Source organism: Bombina bombina, chromosome 6, assembly GCF_027579735.1.
Source record: "Bombina bombina isolate aBomBom1 chromosome 6, aBomBom1.pri, whole genome shotgun sequence".
In the NCBI taxonomy this organism is placed as follows: Eukaryota; Metazoa; Chordata; class Amphibia; order Anura; family Bombinatoridae; genus Bombina; species Bombina bombina.
This window is the reverse complement of record NC_069504.1, coordinates 1,103,525,706-1,103,538,250: the sequence shown is the minus strand read 5'-3', so window position 1 is coordinate 1,103,538,250 and position 12,545 is coordinate 1,103,525,706. Positions and strand designations below refer to the sequence as shown.

At 39.4% G+C, this 12,545-nt stretch overlaps 1 protein-coding gene across 1 annotated transcript in view; it reads left to right on the top strand.

The window, feature by feature from the left end:
• The window catches only part of LOC128664904 (uncharacterized), a 34,308-nt gene extending 23,306 nt beyond the window's left edge, over positions 1 to 11,002 (top strand). Inside the window, exons 2-3 of the mRNA XM_053719696.1 lie at positions 8,007 to 8,333; positions 10,904 to 11,002. Of these exons, the coding sequence (XP_053575671.1) occupies positions 8,007 to 8,333; positions 10,904 to 11,002 (426 nt within the window). The remainder of the gene's footprint in view (positions 1 to 8,006; positions 8,334 to 10,903) is intronic.
• The last annotated feature ends 1,543 nt before the right edge of the window (positions 11,003 to 12,545 follow it).

Sequence of the window (12,545 nt, the reverse complement as noted above, 5' to 3'; positions counted from 1 at the left end):
AGCGTGTAACCTTTGTGGTGTTGTCTGGCAATCAGATATATCAGACTGCTACGGAACATCAAAACATTTTCTCATACTATGACGAACTGCGTATATAAGTTTTTATTACTGACAGCATTCTAGCTGTATTGCCAGTGGTAAATTCCGTTATACCATCATAATTATATGTGAATAATAGATCACAACTTTATATCTATAGTGTTACTATAGTAAGCCAGGCTGGTGGCCAGCTATATATGCTGCTCGCGGACTCTTTGAATGTATTGATACAATTTTGAATTCAAGTATACAAGCCTCACTTGTTATTAGCTATAACATTGAAGTGCTAACAGAAAAAATCTCATTATATTACTATAACTGCTACCCGTTAATTATATGTTCTTAATTCAGTTTAAGAATTCACTGATCATATCATACAAGAAATAAAAGGGATAATCAGTTATATTAAAATTCTTTATTCAGTAATATAAGAACATATTTATTATACATTTCTTAACTATCACATACAACGTATTACAACTGAATCCATTCAGTTGATACAACAACATTGTACTATAGAGTGAACTTGAGTAAAGCAATTTGTGAATGTAACAATCATATTTATCTCAGTGCAACCTTTTGGCACAATAATATTTCAAATTACTATCATTCACAAAGAGCAGCTCATCAGTTATTATTGATCAGCCAGCTACTCCAGATACTATAAGATACAGTCTAGTGTTACTCAAGTTTATCGCTGGTCTTTATAAGTGAAAAGCATATAACTCAAACGACTACCCCTGAATATAGAGTAATAACTAAAGTCACTATACAGCAATATTGCAGTGTTACACAAAACCTAAGATCAACAAGACATAACTGTTGAGCCCAACACACATCCTTTAATCCCTAAGAATTTATGATTGTTAGAAATAAAAAAACTTTTTTGAGCTCCCCTGGAAGTATCACTCTTACTAAAGTTTACTTGACCTAATACGATATATAACCACTGTTCACATTCTGTGAATATCCAGACCTAACTCTGTGATTTTAATCTCTGTGTGTGTGTGGTTTTCTATTGTTTTTCTTTTTTAACACAATACCCAATAAAGGTTATATTTTAATATAATTTCTCGGCACTTCCTCTCCTAGGATACCCTGTTCTTGCCCATCCTAGCCACCTTTGATTAGGGGATGAGTGTTACTCAGGTGTACAATACATCAATCCTCGGATTGATACAGTTTTTCTAAAATTAGCGGAAAGTAACTATCAGCCAGTGACTAGTAGTAGGAAGTAACTATCATCCAGTCAGCAATAGCAGAAAGTAACTATCAGCCAGAGAGCAGTAGCAGGAAGTAACTATCAGCCAGTGAGCATTAGGGGGAAGTAACTATAAGCCAGTGAGCATTAGCGGGAATTACCTATCAGCCAGTGAGCATTAGCAGGAAGTAACTATCAGCCAGTGAGCAGTAGCAGGAATTACCTATCAGCCAGTGAGCATTAGCAGGAATTACCTATCAGCCAGTGAGCATTAGCAGGAATTACCTATCAGCCAGTGAGCATTAGCAGGAAGTAACTATCAGCCAGTGAGCATTAGCAGGAAGTAACTATCAGCCAGTGAGCAGTAGCAGGAATTACCTATCAGCCAGTGAGCAGTAGCAGGAATTACCTATCAGCCAGTGAGCATTAGGGGGAAGTAACTATCAGCCAGTGAGTATTAGCGGGAAGTAACTATCAGCCAGTGAGCATTAGCGGGAAGTAACTATCAGCCAGTAAGCATTAGCGGGAGTAACTATCAGCCAGTGAGCATTAGCGGGAAGTAACTATCAGCCAGTAAGCATTAGAGGGCAGTAACTATCAGCCAGTGAGCATTAGCGGGAAGTAACTATCTGCCAGTGAGCATTAGCAGGAAGTAACTATCAGCCAGTGAGCATTAGCGGGAAGTAACTATCTGCCAGTGAGCATTAGCAGGAAGTAACTATCAGCCAGTGAGCATTAGCGGGAAGTAACTATCTGCCAGTGAGCATTAGCAGGAAGAAACTATCTGCCAGTGAGCATTAGCAGGCAGTAATTATCAGCCAGTGAGCATTAGCAGGAAGTAACTATCAGTCAGTGAGCATTAGGGGGAAGTAACTATCAGCCAGTGAGCATTAGTGAGAAGTAACTATCAGCCAGTGAGCATTAGCGGGAAGTAACTATCAGCCAGGGAGCATTAGCAGGAAGTAACTATCAGTCAGTGAGCATTAGGGGGAAGTAACTATAAGCCAGTGAGCATTAGCGGGAAGTAACTATAAGCCAGTGAGCATTAGCAGGAAGTAACTATCAGTCAGTGAGCATTAGGGGGAAGTAACTATAAGCCAGTGAGCATTAGTGGGAAGTAACTATCAGCCAGTGAGCATTAGTGGGAAGTAACTATCAGCCAGTGAGCATTAGCGGGAAGTAACTATAAGCCAGTGAGCATTAGCGGGAAGTAACTATCAGCCAGTGAGCATTAGCTGGAAGTAACTATCAGCCAGTGAGCATTAGCAGGAAGTAACTATCAGTCAGTGAGCATTAGCGGGAAGTAACTATCAGCCAGTAAGCATTAGAGGGCAGTAACTATCAGCCAGTGAGCATTAGCGGGAAGTAACTATCTGCCAGTGAGCATTAGCAGGAAGTAACTATCAGCCAGTGAGCATTAGCGGGAAGTAACTATCTGCCAGTGAGCATTAGCAGGAAGTAACTATCAGCCAGTGAGCATTAGCGGGAAGTAACTATCTGCCAGTGAGCATTAGCAGGAAGAAACTATCTGCCAGTGAGCATTAGCGGGCAGTAATTATCAGCCAGTGAGCATTAGCAGGAAGTAACTATCAGTCAGTGAGCATTAGGGGGAAGTAACTATCAGCCAGTGAGCATTAGTGAGAAGTAACTATCAGCCAGTGAGCATTAGCGGGAAGTAACTATCAGCCAGGGAGCATTAGCAGGAAGTAACTATCAGTCAGTGAGCATTAGGGGGAAGTAACTATAAGCCAGTGAGTATTAGCGGGAAGTAACTATCAGCCAGTGAGCATTAGCGGGAAGTAACTATCAGCCAGTAAGCATTAGAGGGAGTAACTATCAGCCAGTGAGCATTAGCGGGAAGTAACTATCAGCCAGTAAGCATTAGAGGGCAGTAACTATCAGCCAGTGAGCATTAGCGGGAAGTAACTATCTGCCAGTGAGCATTAGCAGGAAGTAACTATCTGCCAGTGAGCATTAGCAGGAAGTAACTATCAGCCAGTGAGCATTAGCGGGAAGTAACTATATGCCAGTGAGCATTAGCAGGAAGAAACTATCTGCCAGTGAGCATTAGCGGGCAGTAATTATCAGCCAGTGAGCATTAGCAGGAAGTAACTATCAGTCAGTGAGCATTAGGGGGAAGTAACTATAAGCCAGTGAGCATTAGCAGGAAGTAACTATCAGTCAGTGAGCATTAGGGGGAAGTAACTATAAGCCAGTGAGCATTAGTGAGAAGTAACTATCAGCCAGTGAGCATTAGCGGGAAGTAACTATCAGCCAGGGAGCATTAGCAGGAAGTAACTATCAGTCAGTGAGCATTAGGGGGAAGTAACTATAAGCCAGTGAGCATTAGGGGGAAGTAACTATAAGCCAGTGAGCATTAGCGGGAAGTAACTATCAGCCAGGGAGCATTAGCAGGAAGTAACTATCAGCCAGTGAGCATTAGCGGGAAGTAACTATCAGCCAGGGAGCATTAGCATGAAGTAACTATCTGTCAGTGAGCATTAGGGGGAAGTAACTATAAGCCAGTGAGCATTAGGGGGAAGTAACTATAAGCCAGTGAGCATTAGCAGGAAGTAACTATCAGTCAGTGAGCATTAGGGGGAAGTAACTATCAGTCAGTGAGCATTAGTGGGAAGTAACTATCAGCCAGTGAGCATTAGTGGGAAGTAACTATCAGCCAGTGAGCATTAGCGGGAAGTAACTATAAGCCAGTGAGCATTAGCGGGAAGTAACTATCAGCCAGTGAGCATTAGCGGGAAGTAACTATCAGCCAGTGAGCATTAGCAGGAAGTAACTATCAGTCAGTGAGCATTAGGGGGACGTAACTATAAGCCAGTGAGCATTAGTGGGAAGTAACTATCAGCCAGTGAGCATTAGCAGGAAGTAACTATCAGTCAGTGAGCATTAGGGGGAAGTAACTATAAGCCAGTGAGCATTAGTGGGAAGTAACTATCAGCCAGTGAGCATTAGCAGGAAGTAACTATCAGTCAGTGAGCATTAGCGGGAAGTAACTATAAGCCAGTGAGCATTAGCTGGAAGTAACTATTTGTCAGTGAGCATTAGCAGGCAGTAATTATCAGCCAGTGAGCATTAGCAGGAAGTAACTATAAGCCAGTGAGCATTAGCGGGAAGTAACTATCAGCCAGTGAGCATTAGCAGGAAGTAACTATCAGTCAGTGAGCATTAGGGGGAAGTAACTATAAGCCAGTGAGCATTAGTGGGAAGTAACTATCAGCCAGTGAGCATTAGCAGTAAGTATCTATAAGCCAGTGAGCATTAGCTGGAAGTAACTATAAGTCAGTGAGCATTAGCGGAAAGTAACTATCAGCCAGTGAGCATTAGCAGTAAGTATCTATAAGCCAGTGAGCATTAGCTGGAAGTAACTATCTGTCAGTGAGCATTAGCGGAAAGTAACCTCCCTTTGAAAAAGCCACGTTAGTGGCGAAACATGTTAGGGAATCGTTTGTTATAAATGCTTTCAGCATTTTTTAATATGCAGAGTTTTTGGTCTTAACGTTCCATTATAAAGTGGTTGACAACAATTTCTAGTAAACTTATTTGTAAATGGGAATTTGAGCAGCTCTTATGTACCTTTAACTGGTGACCGCAACAATACTGGCAGGTTTTAAAGGGAAAATAAACTCCAGCAGCATAGACTTACCTTGTACTAACGCTGATAGTGAACTTAAACTATATGACCAGCATGGGGCACTGAAATCTATACACAGCGCCCTTAGTCCCAGCGTGTAACCTTTGTGGTGTTGTCTGGCAATCAGATATATCAGACTGCTACGGAACATCAAAACATTTTCTCATACTATGACGAACTGCGTATATAAGTTTTTATTACTGACAGCATTCTAGCTGTATTGCCAGTGGTAAATTCCGTTATACCATCATAATTATATGTGAATAATAGATCACAACTTTATATCTATAGTGTTACTATAGTAAGCCAGGCTGGTGGCCAGCTATATATGCTGCTCGCGGACTCTTTGAATGTATTGATACAATTTTGAATTCAAGTATACAAGCCTCACTTGTTATTAGCTATAACATTGAAGTGCTAACAGAAAAAATCTCATTATATTACTATAACTGCTACCCGTTAATTATATGTTCTTAATTCAGTTTAAGAATTCACTGATCATATCATACAAGAAATAAAAGGGATAATCAGTTATATTAAAATTCTTTATTCAGTAATATAAGAACATATTTATTATACATTTCTTAACTATCACATACAACGTATTACAACTGAATCCATTCAGTTGATACAACAACATTGTACTATAGAGTGAACTTGAGTAAAGCAATTTGTGAATGTAACAATCATATTTATCTCAGTGCAACCTTTTGGCACAATAATATTTCAAATTACTATCATTCACAAAGAGCAGCTCATCAGTTATTATTGATCAGCCAGCTACTCCAGATACTATAAGATACAGTCTAGTGTTACTCAAGTTTATCGCTGGTCTTTATAAGTGAAAAGCATATAACTCAAACGACTACCCCTGAATATAGAGTAATAACTAAAGTCACTATACAGCAATATTGCAGTGTTACACAAAACCTAAGATCAACAAGACATAACTGTTGAGCCCAACACACATCCTTTAATCCCTAAGAATTTATGATTGTTAGAAATAAAAAAACTTTTTTGAGCTCCCCTGGAAGTATCACTCTTACTAAAGTTTACTTGACCTAATACGATATATAACCACTGTTCACATTCTGTGAATATCCAGACCTAACTCTGTGATTTTAATCTCTGTGTGTGTGTGGTTTTCTATTGTTTTTCTTTTTTAACACAATACCCAATAAAGGTTATATTTTAATATAATTTCTCGGCACTTCCTCTCCTAGGATACCCTGTTCTTGCCCATCCTAGCCACCTTTGATTAGGGGATGAGTGTTACTCAGGTGTACAATACATCAATCCTCGGATTGATACAGTTTTTCTAAAATTAGCGGAAAGTAACTATCAGCCAGTGACTAGTAGTAGGAAGTAACTATCATCCAGTCAGCAATAGCAGAAAGTAACTATCAGCCAGAGAGCAGTAGCAGGAAGTAACTATCAGCCAGTGAGCATTAGTGGGAAGTAATTATCAGCCAGTGAGCATTAGTGGGAAGTAACAATCAGCCAGTGAGCATTAGCGGGAAGTAACTATCAGCCAGTGAGCATTAGCAGGAAGTAACTATCAGTCAGTGAGCATTGGCAGGCAGTATCTATCAGCCAGTGACCATTAGTGGAAAGTAACTATCAGCCAGTGACCATTAGCAGGAAGTAACAATCAGCCAGTGAGCATTAGCAGGAAGTAACTATCAGTCAGTGAGCATTAGCAGGAAGTAACTATCAGCCAGTGACCATTAGCAGGAAGTAACTATCAGCCAGTGACCATTAGCTGGAAGTAACTATCAGCCAGTGACCATTAGTTAGAAGTAACTCTCAGCCAGTGACCATTAGTTGGAAGTAACTATCAGCCAGTGACCATTAGCGGGAAGTAACTATCAGCCAGTGACCATTAGTTGGAAGTAACTATCAGCCAGTGACCATTAGTTGGAAGTAACTATCAGCCAGTGACCATTAGTTGGAAGTAACTATCAGCCAGTGACCATTAGCAGGAAGTAACTATCAGCCAGTGACCATTAGCGGGAAGTAACTATCAGCCAGTGAGCATTAGTGGGAAGTATCTAGCAGCCAGTGAGCCTTAGCGGGAAGTAACTATCAGCCAGTGAGCATTAGCGGGACATAACTATCAGCCAGTGACCATTAGCGGGAAGTTACTATCAGCCAGTGACCATTAGTTGGAAGTAACTCTCAGCCAGTGACCATTAGTTGGAAGTAACTATCAGCCAGTGACCATTAGCGGGAAGTAACTATCAGCCAGTGACCATTAGCGGGAAGTAAATATCAGCCAGTGAGCATTAGCAGGAAGTAACAATCAGCCAGTGAGCATTAGCAGGAAGTAACTATTTTTAATAATTTTTATTAATATTTTTAATAGTTTATATTTAATGTTTCTTTAACTGGTATTAAAGATAGCAATTCTTCATGTGCGCTAACCCGATTGCACCTAAACTGCGAACCCTGATGCGCGTTGCGCATCTTTTACATTCCTATTTTCTTAACATAGAAAATAATTTACTTTTTATTATTAAATATATATATCTATGTATATCGGATACTGTTAATGTAAAGTATATATCTATACCTATATATCTGAAGTTGTGCCAACCCGACACGTGTAAATCTTGATTGGGCTTGAGCGAGCACGTTTATTTTCAACTCGTAATATGCGTGCTATTTCCGTCGCACGCAAAAAGCAGGAAAAAAAACAATATCACTTGTGTGCTACAATTATCGCGCAACTCATAATCTGTATATGGTAAATAAGATTTTCCGTTTAATACCCCTTTTTATATGATGGAGAATCTCAGTCTTTCTGAAGGGAGTGTAACAAGCACAATTTTTAGAGGTATTTTACAGTAAAATCCGGCAAAATAAATAATGAGTGTATAGTGCAATATTATTTTATTTTGCTTAATTAAACATTTTGGGGGTTACATTTTGAATTTAAAGTACTTTTAATAAAAAGAACAGATTATAACTAATTATTGGTTTAGTCTGTTTATATGCAGTGAGCAACATAAACTTTCATTTTTCAGCAGTTTTTATGAATGAAAAGCTCAAGCAGATAGTTACTGTTCATGCATCAGAATTTTATACATTGTGTTTTCCTTTTCCTTTAACCCTTAGATAACCAAGTGGTGTGACCGAGCTGTAATCTGTAACCCTGAGACTGCTTGTGAAGCTGTCTCATGGGTCCGAAATCTGCCATGTGAACCTGGTATCAGTCCCGTCCTTGCTCTCTCGGCAGCGTTTGAGGATACAGGCTGCCAGACCGTGTACTTAGCTATAGACTCTCTCCCAGGCAACGTGCTGCAGGACATCTATGCGTTGTTGGCCAGACATAAGGACGCCTGCTCAGTGCAAGTAGTTTACCTGGTGGGAGAGCCGTGTGATAGTCCAACACAGGGACAATTCAAGACTGTCAGTCTACACCCCTCAGGATCTGCAAAAGAGGTATCCCCAATATTCCACAAATAAAATAAAAGGGATAGAAAGGTCAAATATGAAATGTGCATGGGTGCATTTTAATTTTAAATAGATGTATTTTTGTAATATTCTTCCATTAACCAAAATGCTTCTAGTAAAACTTATTACTGTTTTTCCGCGGCATACGCACATATGCTGTTAGTGTCCCGTACAACAGCATTCAAACACTACATCTCAGAGAATAAGCAGTGGCTTACATGACACAAATACAAATTAAGTCTTCACAGGCACAGTACATACCACAGCTAGCTCTCTGAGCTTGAATACTGGTGCACGGGCCCTCACAGCATATGTGCGTATGCCGCTGAAAACCAGTAATAACTTTTCCTAGAAGCATTTTTGCTAATCGAAGTCTATTGCACAAATGCTTCTATTTAAATCTGAAATATATTTACACAATTTAAATTTTGACATTTCTATCCTTTTAATACATTATCAGTGTGAAAACTGATCTGCAAGTTGTAGAAGAACAATACTGGGGTCCCTTACAGGGGGCAAAAGGGTGGGAGTGCCCTCGTTTATTGGAGTTAGATTCTTGGCAGTAAAACAGCCACAAACTGAGCTCCTTGTAACCAGAGTGCCATAAGGTTCCTCTTATGAAGAATGAGAATGACATGTTCCGCCATCATAATCTGACTGTGCAAATCATATTAATGAAAGTGAAATACACTGATGGGTCTGATAACGGAATTTAAAGGGTTACATTATTTGCATATAACTTAACACCATGAAACTAAACGATTACCTTTTACAACTGTGAGCACATTTGCCCTTTGCAGTTTGAAAATGCCAAAGTCTCAGGTAACCCCAGTGCTTTCCACTGCCCACAAGCAGCTCGCTCCTGCGACTTACGGCTTTATCAGCTCCAGACTCTCCCAGGCAATATGGTTTTAATTAAATGGAATTTATTTTTTTGTGGGCGATAGATATAATGTAATGTTGACGTTTGCTCACACTTGCATAAGTAAATCGTTTCTTTTACTATGTTGTTAAAGTGATTGTAAAGTTTAATGAATTACTACAAAGTATCTAAAAATAATCTTAAAAACAGAGGCACTTTAATACATTAAACTTTACAAAGACTTTTCTTTTTAAAAATATTTACCATTGCGTTGTGGTAAACATATCGCCGTACCTCCACCTGCATCTCCTACTGTATTTTGTAGATCAATAACGAATCCGTCTTCCTCCAGTCGTGGAGCATGCAACGATTGGAGGAAGACAGATTTGTCATCAATATACTCAATACAGTAGGAAATGCAGGCGGAGGAACGGCAGTATGTTTACCATAACGTAACGGTATACGAAGAGAGAAGCGCTCTACCAGGAACGAACAATAGCTCATCAGCTAGTTCTATGGCGATTTACCACCCGGAAGCAGCCTCTTTTAGACCAGTGTGCTTTTCACAGAAGAAAACTTTCCTGAAGTATATCAGTCTGATCCCGCCAATTAAGGTCAGTCCAGCCCCAAAATACCAGGCAATTCTCCTCTGAACAAGGAACATGACAACCCCAGACGATCGTTTTGGGCTCCTATGGGCCTCGTCAGTGAGGTGCAGCCACATTCCTCTAAGCACACTGGGCAAGGAGTCCACGTCTGGTTTCCCCCATCACCCATAGGGAGACTTCCCCAGGGTCATTTTAATTTGCATACGAAGAGAGAAGCGGGATCAGACTGATATACTTCAGGAAAGTTTTCCTCTGTGAAAAGCACAGTGGTGTAAAAGAGGCTGCTTCCGGGTGGTAAATCGCCATAGAACTAGCTGATGAGCTGTTGTTTGTTCCTGGTAGAGCGCTTCTCTCTCGTATGCAAATTAAAATGACCCTGGGGAAGTCTCCCTATGGGTGATGGGGGAAACCAGACGTGGACTCCTTGCCCAGTGTGCTTAGAGGAATGTGGCTGCACCTCACTGACGAGGCCCATAGGAGCCCGAAATGATCGTCTGGGGTTGTTATGTTCCTTGTTCAGAGGAGAATTGCCTGGTATTTCGGGGCTGGACTGACCTTACTTGGCAGGATCAGACTGATATACTTCAGGAAAGTTTTCCTCTTTGAAAAGCACACTGGTCTAAAAGAGGCTGCTTCCGGGTGGTAAATCGCCATAGAAATAGCTAATGAGCTGTTGTTCGTTCATGGTAGAGCGCTTCTCTCTTCATATGTATAACGTAATGGTAAATATTTTTAAAAAGAAACGTCTTTGTAAAGTTTAATGAATTAATGTGCCCCTATTTTTAAGATTATTTTTAGATACTTGGCAGTAATTCATTAAACTTTACAACGACTTTAAAGGCAGTTAACAAAACAACTCTTTTAAAAAGTTAATTATTAGATCCACCGCTATAGTAGACCTTAATTGATATTAATAGACATTAGTAACAATTTCAGTTACAGAAAGTGAACAAAGCGATACTATATTACCAATACAACAGAAATGTCTTGTAATTACAAGCTGTTTACTGCATCTTTAATGTCTTTTTATTTGCTGTTTTCGGGGCACAGATTTTGTGAGGTTACACGTCTTTTATTCTGTCCTTCAGGTCACTGTGAAAGGCAACTTCATTGGCAATAACTGTTGCAACGCTTCACGATTTGGACCTCTCTTGTCTCCAAATTATTCGGAAGTTCGGTATGTATGATTTTTAGTTATGCAGCATCTCATTATGATGTTTATTCAAATATTCTCTGTATTTTACCAAATTAGACCCAAAAAGTTAGATGTAAAAAATAACCAAACAAAAGGATTTATAATAAATTCAGTCTAAAGCTCTTAAAGGGACATGAGAGTAATGCATTTGAAAACTGAGGCGGATACAGCTAACCAATGAAAGTGAGCGTATAGCTACTAGAGCGTCCACTGAAGTACTGTTAAATATTGCAAAGTAAAGCGTTATCTTCCCCCAAGGCAATGTGCAGCCAGGAGCTTATTCCTAGCACACTAAGGACTCAAATGGTATAGCCTTTGATTGGCTGTTTTTATTTTAGAAAAAATGTGCTATAGCAGGGAGATAGCCAGAGGTGCATTGGACAGCTGATTCAGATAGGGCATAAAGTTTCAAACAATTGTCAAATTACTTCTATTATTTAATTTCCATCATTCTCTTCATCTAAGTAGGATCACTGCTCGCTGCTGATTGGTAACTGAACATGTATGCCTCTTGTCATTGGCTCAGCTGATGTGTTCAAGTAGCTTACAGCAGGGCATTGCTGCTCCTTTGGAAAAGGATTGCAAGAGAATGAAGCAAATTTGATAACAGGAGTAAATAGGAAATGAAAGACCAAAATTCAGTTTAACGTTCCCTGTTGGTAACTGGAAGAGATACTTTAAACTGCAGGACCCTTTGTCTAAACAAACAAACAAAAATACAAAATACAGTAATACTGAAAATGATGACAAACATAATTAGTGGAAGTGCACTTTCTGCCGGTGTATAAATGTATGTAAAGGGAATTGAAACCCAATATTTTCCCTTCATGATTCAGATAGAGCCGCAATTTTTTTTTTTTTTATATATATTTTTATTATTCAGCAGAGTAAATTCCAACATTTTATTTGCGCCATGCAAGGCCCATAATAGATATCAACATAACTTAAATCATAACTTAATAGTCTTGACAATATGACTAACTTAATCATAGCTAAATTACCAATCAATAGTTCCCAAATCATATTAGCATGAACTATGCCCTAGATCTGCCAGGTTCAGTATTTATCCATTATGGACTTAAATGTCTAGTTTATATTGCTGAATTTTCTTTTTTATAATTTTATTTACATACCAGCAATAATTCACAAAAGCAAAAATAACAAAAAAATCTCAAAATTAAAACCTTTAAACAATTCAATAACTTTTTATACTTTCATCAGTCAATGAATAATTTAGTTGTTCTGCTTAGATTTTACCTTTAATTAAACAGCCTCAGCCCCCCCCCCGCAAAAAAAAGAAAGAAGAAAAAAAAAAAAAATAAATAAAATTAAAAAAAATGATTGAATAATTAAATGAAAATAAAAAGAGGTGAAAACAGGAAGAAAGGAAGGGGGACGGGGTGAGTACAGGGAAGGGGACAAGGGGACCTCCTCCCCCCCCCCCCCCCGCTGGGGGCCATGGTTCGGAGGACAGAGGGCCTAATGGAGAGACCCTAAAAGAGTTCAGATGCAGTTTCCTTGTGCCATCAGTCATT